The sequence below is a fragment of the Apteryx rowi genome, unplaced genomic scaffold (genome assembly GCF_003343035.1).
Source record: "Apteryx rowi isolate R43461 unplaced genomic scaffold, aptRow1 scaffold_74, whole genome shotgun sequence".
Taxonomy (NCBI): domain Eukaryota; kingdom Metazoa; phylum Chordata; class Aves; order Apterygiformes; family Apterygidae; genus Apteryx; species Apteryx rowi.
In genome coordinates, this window is record NW_020451027.1 from 1,591,196 (window position 1) to 1,614,441 (window position 23,246).

The window sequence follows — 23,246 nt, forward strand, 5'->3', positions numbered from 1 at the left end:
TTTGCCCTTGTAACTCTTTCAAGCATCTTAAAACTATTTCAGCTTGTATGCTTCTGCTGCTCCTTCTGGAGAATTACTTCAGGATTTGCTGGTTAGAAGGTCAAATTAATTTTTGAAAAGGTATTCGTAGCCATCTTTGTTCCTGTGCTGTCATTGCCTATTGGCCTAAATGGTCCGCTTTCTTTTTTTTTCTTTTTTTTTAATTGAGGCATTTAGAGACAACAGTTCTTTCCCCTCTTGGACCTTCTTTTGGTAGTTAGCAGGCCAGTCCAGCCTCTCCTCCTATGAATGCTGAGTTAAAGCATTGTAAAAAATTGGAAAACCTATTTCTTTTGGCTTATTGTAGAGGAGAATGATAAAATTCTAAAAATGAGTCTCACTTCTTATACCTTGTCAGGGTAGTAATTTCTTGTTATTTTGCTAGAACTGTTTCAAGTGTCAGTTTTGGGCTTTTTCTCATCAACTGATGACAACAGATCCATTTTTCTAAATGGGTGTTCCTCAGATCCCAATGTGCACTGTGGTTTGGAGACTGTCTCCACTCACCAGTAGTTAGGAAAAGATATATTAAGAAACAGCTATTTTTCTAAAAATTAATGCTATTTGTCAGTAGGTTTAACAATTTAACTTGTGGAGGAGTTTTTCATGTTTTACACAGTTTATTGGGATTCCTCTGTTTTGTTAAAACAGAAGTGTTTTTAGTTTCTCCTATTTTTTTTTAAGTTACATAGACTATTTTACTTTTCTCAATAGTTGTTCATGCCCAGATCTGATAACTATAGTCTTGTTTTTAGTTGTCTTAAACAAAAATAACTTTATTAAGTTGTTAACATTAAAGGAGTAAGTATTGATTGTATGACTTCCTGAAAGATTAACATCTTATGGCTATCGCTCTTCACATGAATGAAAGAATAGAGAGATATCAGGTGAAGAAAAAAAAAAAACAACCTAACTTTTCTTTAGGCATTTAATAGCAAGTCAGCTATAAAAATGACTGCATAAAAAAAAAAAGAGTACTGCTTTTTGGTAGACCCACAAAATTAGGAATGTAATATGCAGAAAAACAGGAATGTAAAAAATGGTAAGAGATGGTCTGAAACATATGTAATACCTGTAAATAATCCCAGCAGATAATTAATGTCAGGTTGCCTCCTAGGACTCAAATCTGGCAGTGTTTGGAGTATATGGTTCTTGTTCATACAATTAAACTTGTGTGTTTTATAAACCTTCTACTGATATGGAGGAAAAACTTGCATGCGGCTGAGTTACAGGGAAAATGTTCATGGTCTACCACAAAGGCTCTCAAAATCTTTGCAATTTCTGCTTGCTTACACTTTCTCTACCATGGTCCTAGTAGTGTGCTGTTAGAAATTTTGTTCTTTGCATGCAAAACTTTGGAGCCTGTACCATACCTAGCAATCASTGGCTTCTCTGAAGACAGGTACAGTATTGTGACCAAGAGTATTTGTGTGATAATTTATAAATATAATGGATAGATCTCTGTACAGCAGAGGTAAAAGGGAGCCCAGTTCAGTATCTGTCACTTCCAAGAGACTGAAAAAACGAATTTGAATAGCTTTTGAATAGATCTGTGCCTGCAGCCCCAATGTTAGGATAAATATGCAAAGCAAATTACAACTCAGCACCTTAACAAATACTTTTTTTTTTAATTTTCTTAAGTGAAGTGACATAAATAAACTGTACTTGTGACTATAGGAAGCAAACAACAAGAAGAACAAAACATATTCTTCTCACTATGGTGTGTGTTTGTCCTATACATAGGATGTAAGTGCATGTTGTTTGGTTGTAGACAGATAATTGAGAAAAGTTGCTTCTGTACTTCTGTGATGGGATTTTTCCCCTCATCTGTAACATGCTGTTAATACTTGAGAATTGAGGGGGACATGTAACAAACCGAGCAATGCTGCTGGCAGTTAACTGTTGTGGATCATTTTAATTGTGTAATATAGGTCCTGTCAGAGCTGTATCTGTTCCTTGTAGGATAAAAATGTTTGCTGGTATGGTAATGAGTTCTGTACACTGAGTGCTTGCTGAATCTCTGAATGAGCATCACTGTGTGAAATGGGAACTTTGATGTATCAGCTGTATTGCATCATGTAGATGTGCTGTTGTGTTTTATTGCCCTTGATTTTAAAGATATATATATTTTTTGATTTGTGGAATCTTAAAATTAATTTCATCTTATTTCTGCCAAGTGCTTGCACAATCTCAGTCCATTTGCTTTCTTTTAAGTACCAGGCTCTCTTTTTAAAAGATGGGTTGTTGTATTCCCAGAAGGAGCTGAGCTAAATGGAGCATTTTATTGGAAAGCGTTGTGATTGACATACTGTATCAGCTAAGTAGAAATAGTCAGTGTTTCGTGCTGAACTTTTCCCATCTGGTGTTCTTTCTCATCGTTTAATGTGCTCCTTTTCCCAAACTGAAGGTACTTCAGTAAATGCCCTGTTGGCTGGGAGAGGCTTGAAATCTAGTGCACGTTCATTTGCATGATGAGATTGTTCCTAACAAGCAGAAAGAGTGATGTTCAAATTTGAGATCAGATATCGGTAACAAAACTCATACCAATTTTGTGGTAATACGATTTAACCTTGTGCTAAGAATAAAAGAATCACAAGTCATTTGGCTTGAAATTACTTTGTTATGAGCTGCCATTAAAGTCCATTGTGGTATTTAAGCACTTTAAAATTGCACATCTCATCTCCAGTTGTTAGATGTTTGGAAGGGAGGCTGCAAGCAGCACAGTATTTGTTTTCAGTCAGAGAATGACAAGATGTAAAAACTTAGAACTTATTAATCTGTTCAAAATAAAAATGAAGGGATCCTAATAGCTTGATGTATCAAATATGTGAAAAATTGCCAGCTATTCGTATTTTGCTCTCGTTTAAGACGTGAAGAGCTGTGATACTAGAATGTTACCTTGAACACTTAGTCTTGTTTCATTTAGAATTTGTTTTCAGTTGGCTGGTGAGATTTATTATAGAGATATAAATTGTATTATGCTGCTGGCACTTCTTATTCTCTTCCTTTCTTATTTTGTCACAGTGTGTGATTGCCATGCTTCAGAATTGAAACAGATGGCTTACGTAAACTAATTGCAGGGATATCCTTGCAATAAAAATGCTTGTGGTTACTTCTGCTGGCTACACCCAGTTCTTTAACTTGCACAGTGGATAATAATTACATACATAAAGTAACAAGCTGATTTCCAGCTAAATATTGATTTTGTTAAAAAGGGAATATTCTGTTCTGGGAAGAGACTCTGTGATAGAGGCACTGAGAAGTCCACCTTTCCATCATTGAACATTGATATTTCGTATGCTCAAAAGTCAGTCTAGAATCACTTGTTTCTGCCCCTTCTCTGTGTATTACTCCATTTAATAGAAATATGCGCTAGATTTTTTTATTTTGGCAACAGTGCTTTCTAAGCCTGTAATTCACAATATGACCTACACCATTGCCAGATGTCTTAAAGATTTCTATTTATGTACCTGGTGCCACTGGAGAGTGCCTAGCAGGGCATCCTTTTATTCACTCAAATTGATGAGACTTGGGCTGGAACTATGACAGTCCTATGATGAATATACTAGTAATGAGAATACAGGTTTTTTGTCACTTATGTATTGTGTCATTCTCTTAAGTTTCTGGTATCTCTTTCAGCTCTTAATCAAATTGGAAATTTACAGTGTATCTACAGTGATTCCATTATAATTAATATATTTACATTTCAATGCTGGTTGCTGGGTAAAAATACAGTGTTTAGTGTGAGTAGAGATATCAGATTCTCACCAGAAATTTGAATGTTGCTTAATTGGAAGTTTTTAATTTTTTTCCAGTTTCTGGTATGCTATAGTTTTCTCTTGTTGCATAGCATATATGCACTTTGTATCCTCCTGCTTGGGTGTTTTTTATGGAAGGAAAAGGATACAACTTTTAAGAATGTGGATGAGCTTCTTTCTGACTCAGAGTAGGAAGATGCTCCTGGAATCCATCATCATGGCTGTTGGGAATAGTTTTTTTATGATCTGGCAAAAATAACTTGTGTCATTAAGACTCTGGTAATATTTTAGGCTGTTAACTGTGAGTAATAATGAAAATAATGCTAGGCAAGCAACAGGCCTTACTTGTTAAAGGAAACATTTGCACAGCCAGTTAACACCAAAGAGGAAAATAAACAAAAAARATATGCAGAGGTTAAAAGGCTTGCCATCTTGCAGACTTTTTAGCTGTACTTAAAGCCTCAAGTTCTGCTAAGCCAGGTACTGTACAAATATGAAGGAAAAAAACTCCTCCTAATAAACAAAATAAGTGGAAAGTATGTATGGATAGTGCTAGAGGGTGTGTAGAAATACTTCTGGACTTTTTTTTGCCTTTAATAGTGTTGTATAAGTGAAGGCATCTAGTCTGTTATGCTGAAAAGAGGTGTGAATGGAGGGAGAATCRGAAATAATTAGCATAGCTGAAAGGACATAGTGGAAATGAACCTTTTCTTATGCATATTTAGAACTTGCCATGCAGCAAGGTCAGTGTGGTTTAGGTAACCAAAAATTAGATCAAGCCTTTTTGGAAATAGGGTGATAAGTTAAATATCTCCACTGTTACCACATCTGTCATAATGCAGCATTATATTAGTGATTAGATAATAAATGTTGGGCTTTGCTCTGGAGCTGTGTTCCTTTAGCACTGAACTCATGTTCATGCTTTCATTCCCAACTGTGGGTGCAGTGAGACCTTGATTTCCATGTGGTTTAGTGTCTCGAACAAGATTTGGCCACCTGTTGGTGTTTCTTAATGTCTCAAGACTTAGAAGGATTTCATTGTTAAGACCCTTTGTTCCATTAAGTTTATTTAAAAAAAGTATATATAATTAAAAAAAACTATTATAATTTATAATTATGTATCTAATTTTGTAAAGTAGTGTGTTTTATGCAGTATTTGCATTACTTTTGTTTTGTATAGGCTTTAGTAATATTTTCAGTCAGCTTCTTTTRCAGTCCTGCTTTGGGCTGTTCTGGGCATATTTGTGCTCCTTTATTACTAGAGGGTCTCTCATGCTGCAGTCATTTTGGTGAATTAACCCAAAAGGAAGGCAGCCCTAGATTAACGCAATTCCTGATTTTTAGGGGAAACTACTTGGATGAAAAGTCTTCTCTTCCTTTTGGGTAAATGTGGTATTAGAAACGAATTGTGGAGAAAAGCAAAGAATAGAATCAGGAGAAAACTCAGGGGTTCATGACAGGTAACAAGAGTATTTGTATAATTTTTCATTTAGCGATTACTCTAATTTTTTAAGGGAGTTAATCTGTATCGTAGCTCCTACTATTATTTTTTTCCTACTCTTTGATAACCTCTGTGCTTCTGCTGACTGAAGTAGTCAGTCTTACTATACTGAAGTAATTATAAGTCTTGGGCATTAAGTGGCTATGAAGAGATGTGAAATAATTTCATAGATAATGGATCTTCAGAGCCAAGTTTGCAAACTTCACTATCGTAATTCTGGGGGTTTTTTTGATTCATAGAAAGCAGTTAGCTGTACTTCAGTTTGTCCTGGCAATAAAATGCCTGTCTAGCCATGTTCTGTTACTTGCAATTTTTTTATTTCTCTTTCCAATCAGGAGCTGATGATTTCTTATATAAAAAATAGCTCTATCCACAGAGGCTGGGAAAAGGCAAGGAAACTTCATATTCCTTCTATCAAGCCCCATGCTTGTGGAGCAGTGGTTTGGTAGGATTCCTATTTTGCTGACAAAATGTCACTTAATGCCCCAATGGATACAGTGCCCTCCCCCCGTTTTTATGATTGTCTGCAATATTCAATAATGTATAATGTGACTGAGTTTCAGATGGGTCCATACTTGTAGAGCGGTATGGCAAATATGATTGGAGGGGAGGAGGAAGCATCTGAATCAATAACATTAGATATTGATATTAATTTGTTTCCAGCTTGTCTGATGAATCTGACAGCATGTGATATATTAGGCTGGGTCTTTCCCATGCTCTGTAGTGATTAGAAGCTCTGCAGAATCTGCTTTATCAGTACCTGGAAGGAGTGCCTGATGTAGTTGTTTATGAACCTCAGTTTTCCCGTTCTGTCTTGTTAACGTCTGGTATGAGCTGAGACTCAGACCGTGTGCTGAAAAGCATGCCAAGCCTGGGAGCAGKCCTTTAACAGAAGTAGTTTATTCTGAAGGTCTGCTCTGTGTATAAATCCACCATTCCCTTTTTCAAAGGGAATAAAATTTGTGCGATCAGTCTGTCTCTATCTACTTCCCCCAATAGCTTTTGAATTTCTTGGCCAGTGATGACTTCATTTGGCAGATACTCCTTTCTTATAGTTTTGTGAAAAATAGCAGGGGGATAGAGAAGGCGTTACTTGATCTGCCTCCTTTAGGGAAAGGCAGGAGGAATTGAACTGTTAACTATTCTGTTTGCCAGCCCCCAGTGACCAGTCAGCATGTGTCAGCCAGTCAACCATGTAACTTTAGATAAGCAAAAGAGATGATCAAAAAACATATGCCAAACCCCAGAAAGGCAGATGTTGCTTCAGGGAGGTGGTGGGATGAGGGAAGGAGCCAATGAAGCTGTTGGAGACTGAGAGCTTACGCTGTTAAGGATGCATAGGACGTAGGACGTGAATCCTTGAAGGATGATATTCCATTAGTTTCCCTAGTATTGGAATAAGTTGGAGGGAAAAGATAATCTCCCTCTCCAACTATACTATAATTATTAATCTCGCATAATAAATAATATGCTAATAATCACTGTTAATAAATAATTTTCTCTTGCTTACTGTTTTTACTTGTGTGGAAATACAGTATTCTGTCAAAAGTTAAAATGAAGGGGTCTACCACAGACATTCAGTGGAACTGAGAACTGCAAACTGGTTAAAATGATTGTCTACTGTTGTGATAAAATTCACAGTATGTCCTCAAATCTTTTCTGAAGTGGAAAATGCCTTAAAACATGAAACACTTGTCTGGAAGTTTTAACAGCTAGAACACCTTATTAGCTTGCATAACAAGCTCTAGAGAAAGAAATTATGCCTATTATTTTGCTGCTGTCAGGGACTGAAGTATTTTCTGTTAATCACAATTGACGATTGGGGAGTCTTGGTTTTTTTTGTAATTTTTTCTTGAGAGCACACCTCATTCCACTCTCACCACACGTCTCTGGTTCAGCGCAGTGATGTCAGTGGGAGGCTGAGATGTACTGCCGTTGAATGTCAGCCTCTAGGCCTTGGTTCTCTTCCTGAGACCGTGATCATTTTATGAAAAATATTGCAAAAGAGCAAATTGATGGAATTTCACTGTTTAAAGCATTGTTTGTGGATTCCTTGCAGTCGTTAATGTTAGTATTTTCCTAAGAACTTTTTTAACAACTTTGAAAAATTCATAGAAATTAACCTCATAGAATTTAAACCACTTCAGAGAATTAAGTTAGAATAACTTCATAGAATTTAGCAAAGATTTCAGTCTTAAAATCATACCATGCAAACCCCAAGCMTCTCTATCCAAAATTTGTGATTTAATAAAAAAGAATGAAAAGACACTTTCTGATAGATGCACATAGTTCTTTCAGATAAAGCAAATTGAGGTAAAATTAGCTTTTTTCCACTGATTGTCTAGTTCAAAGATCCTTTGGCCATTACAGAGAAGGTGGATAAGCTCTAACTATGGGTCAGCATTTTCTTGTAATAAGAGTTGATGAAGGGCATGGTTTGTCTCTTGTAGGGTATAAACTGGCTGCTGCATTGGAGTGCCTAATCTCTGCCTTGCCAGTACTTGATTATCTTTTTGGTTTTGTTTTGCTTTTCAGTATCACACTGCTTTGCAATTAGTAAAGCCAGTTTTGTTGTTTTGCARCTTCTGAAGGACTCCCAATCTTTTTTTCTGTGTGCTTTTTTTCAGATATTTAAAAAATACAAAAAAGCTAGGGCTTCCTGCACTTGCTAGCTGGCATAATGAAATTGTACATTTTCAGTCATATATATGACTTCAGTTTTCTAGTCAGGCTTTTGTGAAAAGCAGATCTTTTAGATGCATATGAATTTTGCTTTGTTTAAAGGTGTGAAGAGAATAAATTTAAAACGTCAGCTTTTCATTATTACAATTTTTTTTCCTAGCGAACACACGTGCTTTTTTCACGCAACAGGAAGCTTTACTTAAAAATGCAGGTTTAGAAAAAGTCGTTTTACTGTTAGATATGCAGATACAGTAGAGCTTCTCCCGACTTCTCTAAATTACTAGGCTTTTCCACTGAAGTACTGTGTTCTCTGAAACACTTTTGTGTTGATCGCCAGCTCAGGAAAGGCTTGATTACACAGAGATGCTTTGAAAAGTGAAGGTGAATAAATAGAAAGAGCAAGGCTCAGTTTGCTGTAGCTTAATCCTCCCAAAGCCAGTTTATACCTGAAATACAGTGTGTGCAGAGAGATTCATTGTTTTCTACCTTCTGAATTTTGAATTCACCACTCTAATCAATGTGCTTTAACATGCTTATTGATTACATGTTGGCATGGCTGCAGTACAACTTGAGATCCTAATGAGTTTCAGGGGAAGGAAGAGAGGTATGAAGCCCAGACCCAGTAATTTTTGCTGGGTCTGTGCTAATTACATGTGGGCCAGCGTGGGTGTGTCTGCAGCACCTGGCCAAGACCAGGACTGTGCGGTAGGGCCAGTGAAGAGGGAGACAGCGGCATCAGTCAGAGAAAAAGTTTAAGGGGATAGAAGCGTAGCTCCAGTGAAATGAAGCTGTAAACACCTGGTATGAAATGTTCTGTTAATAATGACCCATATTTAAATAAATGCAGTCATCGTGGTGTACATTTAAATAAAACTCTAGTTTTTTATTAACTTTGCCTTTTTATTTTAAAAAGGCTTCTAGAAACTAATTATTTTGTTAATTGCAGTTACAGTATAAATATGTAAACAAACTACCACAAGAAAAGTCATTATTTTGTGATCCATGACAGTTGCCCATCACACACTTTTTAGTTTGTAGCATACAATAATTTACATGAAAATATCCAACAGTGGGAGAGATCCTTCCCCCACCTTGCGCTGGTTGAGCACCAAGAATACTCCCAGGTGATCGCTGTGGACTGGGTGACGTACAGCAACCTGCTTGTGTGAATTATCTGACTTGGGGTTTGGACAAACTTCTGGAGAATGCGGTACCTGTACTGTGGTCTCGCCAGTATGCAAGTTGCAATGGTATTGTAAAATGTATGTGTCACACCTTGTAATTGCAAAAATACACCCACACCCATTGTTGATGCCAAATAATTCTAATGATAAGCATGGAAGGGCAAAATAGTTGTTTGACTGGAAGAATGTGAATGATCTGTTTGAGSGGGCTATCAAGGAAGAGGATAATGGGAGGCATGAAACTTCACAGCTGGTGCTTGAAAAAACTGATAAGAGAAAAGGCACTGCCTACATCTGAAATTAAAAATAGAGACAGATGCACTTTATTCTGGTGACAGCTGGAAATCTGAGTTATGCTCTTGTTTTTTTGATGCCTCTGCAATGTCTTGATGAAATATGCATTTGTGAATTCCACAACTATATTTTTACTTGCAAAGCAAGGTAATATTAGTACTGAGCAATAAATATGTCAACTCCTCTACTAAAAATACACTTAAAAGCATATAAACTTTTGGATACAAAGTTTCTTTTCTGTTAGTTGTTTCCCTGCCAGCCTAAACATAGTTCACAAATTCACATGGAACTACTGGTTGCCACAGTCCATTTGAAGCAAGGTTTGGAGCTCATGTGACCATGCTGGGGCATTTCAGAATGTGAAGCCAGTAAAACACAAACCAAAAAACTTTCCTTGAAGTGTGGGGTGGGGGGGAAGGTGTTACCCCTCTGCTGGCTACCTTGCTTATAATGTTCAAAGCTGGATGACCTCCAGGCCTAGCAAAGTCATGGTGGGATTGCTGTGGACCCTTAGCTGGCTGTCATGGCTTTAGCAGTACTGCTTACATGGAAAGCTGTGATTGGTTTTATATTATGCATTTCATCTGTAGCTTTCATCCTTTAAGCTTTTCACTTGGAACTTCACTATATTACTCGAAGTTTCCAATTAAAAAGGAATGGCTGCTTTCCATTAAACCTTCCTTGCTTTCTCACTTGACTACAGGAATTGTCATGTGTGTCTAGAAGATTTTGGCTGAGGCTTTAAGTTCTTGATTGACACTTCCTGCTTGGTAGGAGTAGCATTGTGCTTTTGCATCAGCTGCAAATGGTTATGAGTTATTAATTGAAAATGAGACTTCAAGCCAAGCATGTTGTGTTCCCTTTGCAGAAACACAGCTGAATGGAGCTGAAAGGGCCACAGATGCAAGAACTTGAACGTGTTTCTGAAAGTTTAAGATGCGTCTGACAGTGACTTCCCTACCTTAGTAATAAAGAAGAGTATTTCAACAAGAGCTTAGGATATCTTGACTCCAACTTATTAGTATACTAACTGGATCAGTGCTCTGAGAACAATTCTCCGTAGTAAAGTACTTACCCTGCTACAGAACAATATTAATTTCTCTACTGATAATGCAACTCAATGGAGGAAAGTAATGTTTTGATAAGCATGCGGGAAGATCGTTCCTTTCATGTTCGATACAGGTAAGACTGTATTAATTTTAGTATGAATGATTAAGTATTGTTAATGATAGAAAACTAAGCAAGTTTACAACAAAAAGTTTGGGATCTGTTACTAGCATTATTGAAGCTGAAGGTCAAAATAATGCTACTTATTTTCTTGTTTTTCTCAATTTCTGAACAATGAAAATTAATTTTTGAGAATATATTAGTATAATTACATGGTTGTATAGTATTGGAACTGTTGGTTGTTGCAGAATAGTACGAGTGTTTATATTTCTTTATTGTGATTTGATTTGTAAGAATGATGTGAAATGTGATCTCTGTATAGTAGTACATAGGCTCTATTTAGCTTTTAGGCTGCTTGTGCAAATTGTTGGGCTTAGTCTGCTAAAGTTCTCTATACTTGTCCCATTATTGCTAATGTGAATAATGAATTTTTAGGTGTGCTTTCTTCTAGAGCACAGTTTTCCTTGCCTAAATAAGGAGATTTGATTGATTAGATAAAAACTGCTTTGATATCTTGAACTAAAATAGTGTTGTTATTACAAGGGCTTTCCCTTCTGAAAACTTGGCATCATTTTGCTTTTGGAACCCCCTTTATGGACATGGAATAGACTGTTGGTGTGGCTGGCTCCCTCTAACGAAGCTGAGAAACAACAACAGCATTGTATATTGCACCATATGCAGGTGGCTGGCTGGTGTTTTGAAGGGTGAATCTTGCAGCTCATTCAATAGGAAAGGATACAGCAATACTAGAATGATTGTTTTAAAAACAAATAAAAACCATGATTCTTGATTCCATTCCCCCCACATTCTGTCATTCTTACTTTGGAGGCTTTTTTTTTTGTTAACTACCAGGAACAAAGTACTACCCTTAATTGTAAGACAGCACATGCTATTGCATTTCTGTTGCATTTCTATTGCATATTGCATTTCTGGGGAAAACGAAGGTACTTGCAGTATCCATTCTCATACAGCTGTTCTAACAGTGTTAGATTGCTGTTAGATGGGTCTTGTCTTCCATTTCACAGAAGTACAGTATTACTTCTGGTTAGCTGTATACTCAACAGGAGGAGCTTTTTCATGGCCAATAAGGAAGAACATGGGAAATTAACTATAATCTCTCTGCTCTCTTTCTTTTGCTAAAATCCTGGTATGGTGGCTTAGATAGCAGGAATCCCTATATATCTGAGCTTTATATTTCTGCCATTCTGTGCATTTCTTGGGTATATCTGTCTCCCAGCAGTCCTGTAATGTGTTTACACACACTGTTGCTGATGCTCTTGGTCCTCCCCAGGCAACTCACCCTTTCATAAACCCAGGAGCTGTTCAGGGTCCTATTAGGGACATAACTGGATGAAGAAAGCAACCTAGCCAATTGTCTGTTTTAAACTGACAAGCCAAAAATAACTTAAAAAAAATTGGCAAGCACAATCAGGGCAAAACGTCTTCGTTCTATGTTTCAATACAGGCCTGACTGACACTAATTAACAATAAAAATATTTATGACCTTATTAAGTTTTCTGTAAGAACTGTAATGTGATGAATGCTTAAAAATCACCAAAGTATAATCCTTAAAAAATTTTTTTCAAACATTAAACGTTTCCAAAACCGCGAGAAATTGCAAGTTAATTCAGCATGCTGAACTGGAATATTATGAAGTTTTTAATTTAATATGTATACTTTAGAAAGATCTGATTTGTTTGTAGTTTAAAATTTAATGCAGGGAAAAAATCAGGTCATAAATTACTGGGGGGGGGAGGTGTTTATTTTTCTGTTTTTCCATCTTTTACATACAGGAATTATCCCTGGATCATTTGGCTCCCAAAATGATTTTCCTTCCCAAGTGATATTCCAGTAGAACAGACTTTAAAAAGAAACTGATGGTCCACCCTTAAGGAAAGGGCTTATTATGGATCTTTTTCTTCTGTGCAGGCTGTTCCTCTCTCCCCACTGTAGACGGACAGTATCACTTCAGCAGGTACAAAAATGCCTATGCTGGTGGAAGTAGCTTATTTTTGTTCTAGCCTAGTTCAGTGACTGAAAATAAAATGCCACGGCTAACAAATGTGACTAATAATTGGTCCATAGAGTAGGTATTTGTAGAACTTTCTTTGTCTTGGTCTGTTCAATTCATACAGCAGAAACCTGTAACTGATACTATTGTGACTGGAGCATTAGAACCCAAATTTTAGGGGTTTTTTAAAAGCTAAGTTTCCTGTCAAACTTAGTGTGACTAGATGTAGCGTTCCAGTGGACACGTAAGTAGTTAAGACTGGTCAATATGGTAATGCTTCTACGTTACGTGTAGAAACCAAGAATAAGGGCTGGAGTCAGGATAGTATATGATCTTTGTTGTAGAATGCTTGTGCCATTAGTAATTTTATGCATCTGAATTAAAGAGATATCATAGTGTTTGTTCTGGTTTTGTGTCTAGGTATTGACACATTTCACAGCAAAGTTGCATGGTAGGGAGAACCCCCMCACACACACCATGAAAATTGCCACAAGTGTTCAGAAATCCTCTTTGTGGGATTGAACAGAATAAAATTAAGTTAGTAGAATTTAARGACTATAAAAATCAGCACAAGTCTTCTTGCTTGCTTCTGTTGCCTTATTTCTTACCAGTTTTCTGTTCTTTACTGTAAGATGAGAGCAGCTAAAGGAAAGGAGACTCCAAACATTGGAGAAAAGCAGGGAGGTTAGGGTGGAGACATGCACTTAGGTTTATTTTCTTGTAAGTGTCAAAGATTCAAAAGAGAATGTAGAGAAGGTCAAAGAAGATTTAAAAAAAAAAAAAAAAAGGCAAAAGGGAGCCAGGCGAGATGAAAAGCTTAGAGTAACAGATAAGGATGAGGTCGTTTTACAAATGAGAAATTATTCAGGAGATGCCAGCCTTTCAGAGAAGAACAGGTCCGGGCAACTATAAGTAGAATAACAAAGTGAGGCACTGTGTGAGTATTTCCACAATAATATCTGGAAGAACATTATCGTGTCAGGAACAGAATTTCATTAGAAGTACACAGATGAATAGGCCTTTTTGTCTCTGCTGATTCAATGTATCTTTTGTTTAGCCACTGGGTGTTGAATAAATAAGTAATTTATTTCAGCCGTGGGAACAGAGAAGGTAATTTCATATTCTCCTTGTAACTATTTAATGACTTCCTAAAATATTGATAACCTAACCCTGTCTTGTCTGCCTACATGCTATTTAACCACATTAATAGGACAGTTTAAGCAACTTCTGGGAATGTTCCTAAGAGGTGATATTCTTTTCAATGGAGAACAGTTATGTAGATCTTTTTAAAAATGTGTGATTTTCATAACTGTTTATTAAGGATTATAAAAATTTCATTTTTGAGTCCAGTTTTTGTACTTGATGCGTAAGCCTGTCAAAATTTTTGCCCAGAAGTGACTTGGTAAAATAACTGAATGATTCCATAGCTCTCATGTAGCATGAATAAAATATTAATATTGGGTACAGGCAACTGAAATAAATTGAAACAAATATTTCATTTTCTCTGTTCTTTCTTCTTTATAGCTTATGTAGTCTTTGAAGTTGTAAAAGGTCCGTAAGAATTGGTCTAAATGGAAATGAAGCTTTAATTTGTTGTCCACAGATTCTAACAACCTGTCAATACAACTTTTCTAGAGTTGTACTCATAGTAATATTAAATTTTGGGTTACTTTTTACTCAAACATTAATTCCCATTCTCATTTAACTCTTGTAATTCTAGTTGAATTGAGATATGTTGGAATAACAGTTGATATTCATCAATCTTGATATAAACCTTAGCTTCATATCTTTTAATGTTCTGTATGGAAAAAAATAGGTCTTTCATTTTTATAAGTTATACTAAGTCTGGGTTGCAAAGTCAAAAGATTAGGTTTCAAGTTCCTTGAAGAAATGTTAATGCTGCCTTGGCACTTGACAGTCTTTGGAATAATGTGCAATTACTTGAATGCGGTGTATCAGAAAAAATTACCCATCTGTAGCATTCTCTGAAATTACCTTTTGTACCTTTTCAAGCTGTGCCTTTCCTTCATTGATCAGTTGGCTGATGCATTACAATTACAAATCAAAACATGAATTAATTTTACGAGGTAAATTTGTAGAACTGAAGCCTAGTACAACATTTTGACTATTATGCCACATACACGTTTTGCTGAAAGGACGACTGTAACTCTTTCAAGCTAAAAAAATAAAGAAATTAATGTGATTGTGTAATGCTCTAAATCTGAGGAGCACCATATTTTCTAAACATCATTTTAATTAGACCTGTCAGTTAACATGAGGTGCCCGGAGAGAACCTCTGGGGATAGGATTATTTAAGATTACCCAATGAAGTGTTTTAAATCTTAAACCTTTAGTTGCTGATGGTGTAATATATTGTACTTCGTCATTTCTGCCTATTTCCATTTTACATACAGCACATGCACAATGTAATAAAAGGAATCAGGTTGTGTGTTCTAGCAAATAGGAATTCTTTAACTTCTCTGAGGAGAATTTCCAAACCTAAAAATACTGAGCGTGCTATGGATATCCAAACTGAGAAGTTGGGCCTGGGAAGAACTTCATACTTGACTTGTAATCTGGTGTCTGCATCTTTACCAACTACCAAGCATGTATTATTTTTAGTTACAAAAGTAAAAAATGTCTGTCATCTCATTGTGCTTAAGTTGTGGAATGTCGAAGACCAGCAGGTATGGTATATGGTACTATTTCGTGTTGGTAGCTTCTTTTCCTAATGATCTAAATTCTAGTTCTCTTGGAAGTCAGAGGATTTTTTTTCAAAAATATTTTCTTCTTACTTAGATTTGAGTAGAATATGGTATAATGTAATGTTTTTCTGATTAAAAAAATAAATATTGCAGATCTATTAAATATTTCATCTCCACATCTTGTCAAAAGAGCTGTTTTCTAGTGTTGTCATTAAAATAACTGTTGGAATAGCAAATATTTGTGATTGTTACTATTACTGTTCTTGCATATTAAGGAAAACTGGTTGAGGGACAGGATTCTAAAAGATTCATTCTTACAACCAGTAAATCACAAATGACGATATAATGAGGATATATTTAATTTTACAAGATGTTCTGTTTTGGAGTACAAGCTCATATATTAGAGTGACTGTGGTGTTTACTATGTAATCCAGGTTGAAGAACAATTCAAGAGCAATGTGCAAACTTACAAGGTTGGCCTGCAGCGCTTTTTGACAATATTAGCACGTGCTTTTTAAATACTTAAAAATGTCTCTTACCGAGTTTTCCTTTTGAAAAACTTTTTTTAAGTAGAACGATGGCACTTTTGTGAGCTTTTTACAATGCATGTATTTTGAAAAAGCCTGTGTACTACTCTGTTTCAGGATGAAGACTGTGAAGTTTTCTTTCCTTCTCATTTTCCTCTTCTCTAACTCCCTTGCATCTCAGAACTGTAAAGAAAATGTTCATGTATAGTCATTAACACTTACTAAAATTTGAAATTTTACCTCTTGTAGACTTTAATTCACAATAGCATAAATGCATACAGACATTTTTTTGGCAGTCACAGTTCTTTAACAAAGCTTCTTTGTTCAAAATGTGTTAATGTTCTGCAATTCTGCTATGTAATTCTTTAATGAATATCTTCTTTGCTGCTTGCAGTATTTTATAACTGTAATTATCACATAATAATCAAAAATACTCCAATGGCTTATGGAATGATGGAGTTGAGGTTAAGTAACTTGAATTGAAATGCACCTCATCATTAATTCAACCTAGTTCTTTTTTCTTTACACTGTGAGACTTTTCGTAGCACTGGCACTACAGGAAATGATCAAGTGCCAAATAGTGTTGAATTAATTGTGAAATAATTTTGGGAAAACTAGCCATGGTCTCTGATACATAGGAATATTGAACTTCTAATTCTTTTTTGTAAGACATTTTGCAGGTAACTATGCTATCTACAGAAGGGGGAGCTACTGGTGATATCATTGTTTGTCTGCTGTAACGACTACCGTATCCATTGTACCTGTGTTTTACTGTTATAACTTCTAATTTCTTGATTGCTCTGAATCCATAAGCCAGTAAGATAAAAAGCTAAAATACTATATTCCATTTGTCAAAATCAGTATTCACCAGTAATCTGCATGCTTGATTTTTAGTTTGCTGTTCTAAAATTATCTAGATAGTAAAGACTCTTTGCATTTAAGAATCCTAGTGGTGCTATATAAGGACAAAGTAGTGTTTAGAGTTTCTCCTTGAGACTTAACTGAGAGCCCCCCCCCCCTTTTTTTTTTGTTACATTTGCTCATAACTCTCGGAGTTGCAGTTTCCATTTCAGCATTTGTTTCTGTAATATTATGTAGCAATTTCATTGCTTACACTGTGGTGCTGAATCCCTGTGCTACACAAGTGGAGACCTTCTGCATAATATCCACCACTTCAGAACGATTGGGCAAAGTACTACAGTTAGAATGACAGTGTCCTCTTTTTGCTCAAATTGTGCAGGATGGAGGCTTCCTGCCTAGAGCTGGCTTTGGAGGGCGAGCGCCTGTGTAAAGCAGGAGATTGCCGAGCTGGTGTATCTTTCTTTGAAGCAGCTGTTCAGGTTGGAACTGAAGATTTAAAAACACTCAGTGCTATTTACAGCCAGTTAGGCAATGCCTATTTCTACTTGCATGAGTATGCAAAGGCCTTGGAATACCATCACCATGATTTAACTCTCGCAAGGTAATCTTGAGTCTTTCTTTAACCATGTTCTCCATTTCATTCTGTTCTTGTAAAGATGAGCAGCTGATTGTTCATTTGCCTGCCAAAGCCTGCTATTAATACCGGATAGTGAGTGAATGTGGTGATGGCAGGAGGTTGGGGAGTCCAGCAGATAACTTGATTGCCCTTGAACTGGGGAGCTGATAGTCAATGTAGCACCATAATCTTAGTACTGACTGAGACCTTGCCAGGTTTGTGGATAATTACATGGCTTCCTTAAATCCACCCCTTATTTACCCTTTCCTGTTTCTAAAACTCCGTCTTTCTGGTTCTCCAGAATTGTAATCTGGCTCTGCTGTTTACTAGACAGAACTCATTCTTGTTTCTCTGCGTAAAACCCATAATGTGATATTATGAAATAAACAGTATATGAAATGCATACATTTTTTATATGTCTCTGACTTTCGATGACTTAGCATAGATCCAATAAAAGATAGAGACACCTAATGTAGGACTTGACCACAGTTAGGCACAAATCCTTTCTTCCTCCTTAACCTGTTCAAGTGTTGTAACCATGGAGGTAGCTAAATTGACAAAGCAACCTCGTGTCATTCCCCAAGTATCAACATCTGAGTAGGTCAGTGTCAGTCTTCCACCTTAATCTCATTTGGACTCTTGAGATGAAGTATTCCTCCGAGCTTTCTGGGAAACTGCTATGTCTAATATAGGATAGTATGACAATTTATGATACATAAAATGCATAAACAGTTGAAACTCTTTTCTAATCATGGGACTGTCTTTCTACGTAATCATTACAATTTTTCTCTTTATTCTCCTCCTGAAAGAAGTGCTATGCCTTATAAAGTAGGTGATCAATACTGTGAACACTGGCAGTTGCATAAACAGCACCAACAAAATTAAATGTCCATAACCACAGATTAAACCATGTTTATTTGAATGCATTTTAGATACAAAATGAAACAAACATATAAATATTTAAATGCTGGTAATTTCATAAGTTCTTGTAATTGTCTGCCATACATTGATCATTTCTCTGATTTCAAATTATACACTCTTTAATGGTTGCTTTATGTCTGCAATTTTAGGACTATTGGAGATCTGCTGGGTGAAGCTAAAGCTAGTGGGAATCTGGGCAACACCTTAAAGGTTCTTGGGAATTTTGAAGAAGCTATTGTTTGTTGTCAAAGACATCTGGATATTTCCAGAGAGCTTAATGATAAGGTAAGAATTGCTTAGGAATCTGGAAGTAAGCTATGTATTACTATAACCATATGTATTAACAAACCCCTTTGTGTTGGTAGTAAGATGAATATGTCACTTTTCAGAGGGAATTAAATACTGAACATTCAATTACTTCTAGAAAATGAGAATCTGATTCGTTTAAGAGGGTTGTTTGCACCTAGAAGACTACAGGATCCAGATTTATAAATATTATCCTAGATTTTATTTAATTTTTAAAGATAATTGGACTCAAGAATTATGTATCTCAAACCTTCAATGGAAATAGTAAGCAAAACAATTTGATTGAGGGATGTGACTGAGTGGGAATAAGGTGGGTGACGTGAGCATGTTCAGAATGGTCAGAGTATCTGTTGACAAGCACTTAAACTTTTTCTCCCTTCTGTGGATTGCGCTAACTTGTTAGGAAACAAGACACAAGCCTAAAGCATGAAKTTTTAGAGCCTTATTAACATGTTGCTTTTGTTTTAGGTGGGAGAAGCAAGAGCACTTTATAATCTGGGAAATGTTTATCACTCTAAAGGGAAAAATGTAGCTTGTGCAGGGACTCATGATCCAGGGGAACTTCCAGATGATGTGAAAAATGCGTTAGAAAAAGCTGCAAATTATTATGAGTAAGTAGTAGCTTTAAATGTTGGTGATTGAGAGGATACGATCATCTAATTCATTAGAATAGTGGGAGATGTCTTGGTGACATGAACTAAGCTGTAAAATAGTGCACTTCATTTGCAAGCAGTGACATGCTTGTACTCAGAGCAGTGGTACTTGAGAATTTTTTCCTTTTAAAACAGAGAGTGGACTTTTCTTTGTTGCGCCCTCAGTTTTAGCATACCTCTTATTCCCAAGTCCTTTCCCTCTACTAGAGTCCTGTCTTACTTTTAGAACCAGAGTGAGACAGTAACAGGACCTCGGTATAACTACACTTGAGCTGACATTGCCGTACTTTCATAACTTCAGTCCACAGATTTTTGTGGTGTATGCAGTACTTACCTTTCTGTCACGAGAGAATGTGTGCTTTCAAATTGGCTAGTGGATGTTGAGCAAATGTAGGTCTTTGGCTGGAAACAAGCACACCAGCTGGAGCGAGAATGAAATAAAAACGTCAGTGTCTCACAGGAAATGCTTCCTGCTCAGTGGGAAATTTATGGTTGCATAAAGGCAATTAAAATAGGCCAAAGTAGAATACCTCTACCTTTTCCTTTATATAAATGGAAGGAAGAAATTTTTTTGTTTAAATGACTGTAAGAAAAAATAACTTACAAGTTGCTACTCTTCCCTCTTGCCTCACTTTTCTCTCCTCAGGGAAAACCTGACAATAGTCACAGAGCTGGGTGACAGAGCTGCGCAAGGGCGTGCCTTTGGGAATCTGGGAAATACGCACTATCTTCTGGGGAACTTCAGGAGCGCAGTTGTAGCCCACGAACAGGTACAGCAATATGCTAGTATGGACTGTTACTCATTCTAGCAAAATATCACTAGTTGCTGTTGATCTCATATACGTGTGTTGCGTTGGATCTTGCAAGCTTTTTAGTGCAAGTCAGGCTTTAAATCTTAATGGCACGGCTTTAGGTCTGGCTGTTCTTTTCAAGTGTTAGCCTAAAGAACAGATACTCTCACACAGTGGAAAAGCTATGGGCACGCACTCTTGTATTCAAGTGTGTGTTATGAAATGCAAAGCTGAGTAATTAATGCAATTATTTAATATTTTTAAGCGTCTACTAATTGCAAAAGAATTTGGCGATACCTCAGCTGAAAGAAGAGCGTACAGCAATCTTGGAAATGCCTACATATTCCTGGGTGAATTTGAAACCGCTTCTGAATACTACAAGTTAGTTGACTGCTTATAATTATAACTTACATATCTTCTTGCACTTTTTTACTTCTCTTGTGCTTAGCACTTTAGCTGACTGTAGAATGGCCATCTCTTTAGAATATACTTAGAAAAGAATTGCATTTGTTTAGCAAAATATTTGTCTTTTAACCTTTTTGTTACTTTAAATAGATTCTTCTCAACACTGTAGACATCTTTCTGTAATACACATCTCTATTTGCTGTTGTTCTACAGACTGAGTATTACTGCCTTAGCTCTTACTAAACTCTGGAGTGATCGGAGTAGACTTTAGTATTGCTGAGATAGGTAGTGCATGTCAAAATTTGGTCTGTATTTTTAATCCAGAATTTTTATTCATCTCCTCACTACAACCAGTTGTTGCTGCTGTAACTTAGGAAAACATACACTCTGCAAAGATACAGTACAGGTGTTAGTATCTTCCATGACGTTCAGGGCTGCCTGTCCTTTTTGAAAACAGGAGAAAAGCCTGAATACTGAGCAAAATCTGCTTAGCACTCAAATTCCTCTTAGCTAGCAAGGACTAGCTGGCTTGATGGTTACAGGTATTATGGTATTGATGGAGAATATGCAATATATATTTTAATGTTGGTACTAAACTGTGTCAAGTCCATACTGTTGGGAAAACTGCTATAAATTATTAATGAAGCAACTGATTAAAATTAGGAGATGCAGTTTAAGTGACCTGTCTGCTCCCTAATAAAGTGAATGGAAATTGGTTGCAGGGGAGGAAAGTGGAAGAAAGACACTTAAAATCTTGTAAAATTTTACAGGATAGTAATTTATTAGCAGCTAATTTGCCAGCCCAGTGACCTAACTTGTTTAATTTGTATAACTGATTTTTAGTTGCACAAGTGTATTTTTTAAAACTTTACTTTGCAGTGATTTTTGAGGTGACTCACTCTTTCTTTTAGGAGGACATTACAGCTGGCTCGACAGCTTAAAGACAGAGCTGTGGAAGCACAGGCCTGCTACAGCCTTGGAAACACATACACTTTGCTTCAAGACTATGAAAAAGCCATTGATTATCATTTGAAACACCTTGTGATTGCTCAGGAATTAAATGATAAGTAAGTCCTGAGAGATTGTTTAATGTATCTATGACACTTAAACCAAATCCTATTACCTTTTAGCTCTGCTTTTTTCTATATATGACATCTGAATTATTGTGAATTCCCTATAATGATGAGTTCCAATTTTCAAATGTACTCTTGAAGGTATTTCAGTTAATGAGTCTGAGATGAAAGATGCCTTTCTTCAGTTTTATTACAGCATTGATGAATGACAGTTTCCACATCTTGTGTCAGTATTTTCTTTATAAATTAAGGAAAAGAAAAGCAGATCTTTGTTTTCTAGGACTTGATTCTAGTAATTTTGCAGACTTTCACAAGAATAAGTATCTTTTGCTTTTCCATGAATGAGGAACAGGGGGGAGGGAGAAGAGTAAGTTCACTAGCAAATAACGCTTGTTTTAAAGCCATGATTTCTGAGTTTTTCTGTAACGTTGGGTGCAACTAAAATTTTGTTAAATGCACTTCTAATTCAATAAGCAGAATATGTGAATAATAAGGGATGTGCTCTGAAGAAAAGCAAAGTAGGCTATAAATTTTTTTTTATTCTTGGGGTGACAGGTCTGTGATCTAAGGAACCATTTGCTGTTTATAATGCTTGCAAAACTGAAAGGAATGAGTTGTGTGTGCTGTGAGTTTAAAAATCAAAGATTTGATGAGATTTGTTCACATTTACGCTTATGCCCAGATCACACTTCTTTAATTAAGATACTTTAATGCATCGGTGTTGGCATAGTTTCTGATGGGAATCTTAATTTTTCTTGGCACAGCCATCCTATTGTAGTAATGTTATGAAAACCTGACCCCTAGTGTTCAGACAGTAATGGAAGATGTGCTTGAAGGTTTGCTCATTTTTTGCAGGATTGGTGAGGGAAGAGCATGCTGGAGTTTAGGGAATGCTTACACTGCTCTGGGAAATCATGACCAAGCAATGCATTTTGCAGAAAGGCACTTGGAGATTTCAAGAGAGGTAATGACTTTCACACACTCACTCCCGGTGGCTGCTTGGCTTTTGCTCTCACTGCATATGATTGTTACAGAGGTGTCTCCATGCACGTGACTGATAGTGAATAGTGGGATGGATTTTGAATAATGTCTGAAGTGGCTGATTGCAATACTGCCAGCACGGAGTCCAAGTTAACAGCCTAGCAGAGATTACTTTAGGCTCCGGTTTGTACCCTGCTTTTAATTTTTACATTAAAATACAATAAAAAGTTGATTCCATTTTCAACCAGGGATTTAAGGGAGATGTTTGCTTTATATTTACATATGTGTATATTTTATTACAGTACTAGATCTGCTTATTTTATCTGGCTGCAGGTAGGAGATAGAAGTGGAGAACTCACTGCTAGACTTAATCTCTCAGATCTTCAGATGGTTCTTGGATTGAGCTATAGCACAAATAACTCCATGATGTCAGAAAACCATGTGGTTGATAATAGTTTGAATGGTATGTGTTTATTTATAGAATACTTTTCAACAGTGAACTTAAGAAAAAAAAAATCTGTTGTTTACATTGTTATTTGTGTATGTTATTTACTTTTTTTTTTTTTTTGGCAGATGAAGACACAACCTTCAGATGGTTGTGTATGCATTTTTTTTCCTATGAACAAAAAAATTCTTTGTGTAATGGTTATTTTTGCGATACTGGACCCCTTTAGCCCCTTATTTTTTGGAGAATTTACATTGTGAATCACAGCTTACTGCTTAGTTCCTTCACATGAATAATCTTGAGATTTTAAGTAGTCCTCATTTTTT

General features: G+C 36.3%; 1 protein-coding gene across 7 annotated transcripts in view; it reads left to right on the forward strand.

Annotated features, from left to right (window-relative positions):
- GPSM2 (G protein signaling modulator 2) overlaps positions 1-23,246 on the forward strand; it is a 31,267-nt gene that overhangs the window by 1,573 nt on the left and 6,448 nt on the right. Inside the window, exons 1-12 of one of the 7 annotated variants that reach the window (XM_026087909.1) lie at positions 9,080-9,242; positions 10,327-10,640; positions 11,169-11,329; positions 12,555-12,600; positions 17,109-17,330; positions 18,416-18,551; positions 19,041-19,183; positions 19,872-19,995; positions 20,282-20,397; positions 21,333-21,488; positions 22,350-22,458; positions 22,809-22,938. In XM_026087909.1, the coding sequence (XP_025943694.1) occupies positions 10,579-10,640; positions 11,169-11,329; positions 12,555-12,600; positions 17,109-17,330; positions 18,416-18,551; positions 19,041-19,183; positions 19,872-19,995; positions 20,282-20,397; positions 21,333-21,488; positions 22,350-22,458; positions 22,809-22,938 (1,405 nt within the window). In that variant the 5' untranslated portion in view covers positions 9,080-9,242; positions 10,327-10,578. Of the gene's footprint in view, positions 1-9,079; positions 9,243-10,326; positions 10,641-11,168; positions 11,330-12,554; positions 12,601-17,081; positions 17,331-18,415; positions 18,552-19,040; positions 19,184-19,871; positions 19,996-20,281; positions 20,398-21,332; positions 21,489-22,349; positions 22,459-22,808; positions 22,939-23,246 lie in introns of those variants that run through there. The other 6 variants (XM_026087908.1, XM_026087911.1, XM_026087913.1 and 3 more) reach the window with 6 other exon arrangements.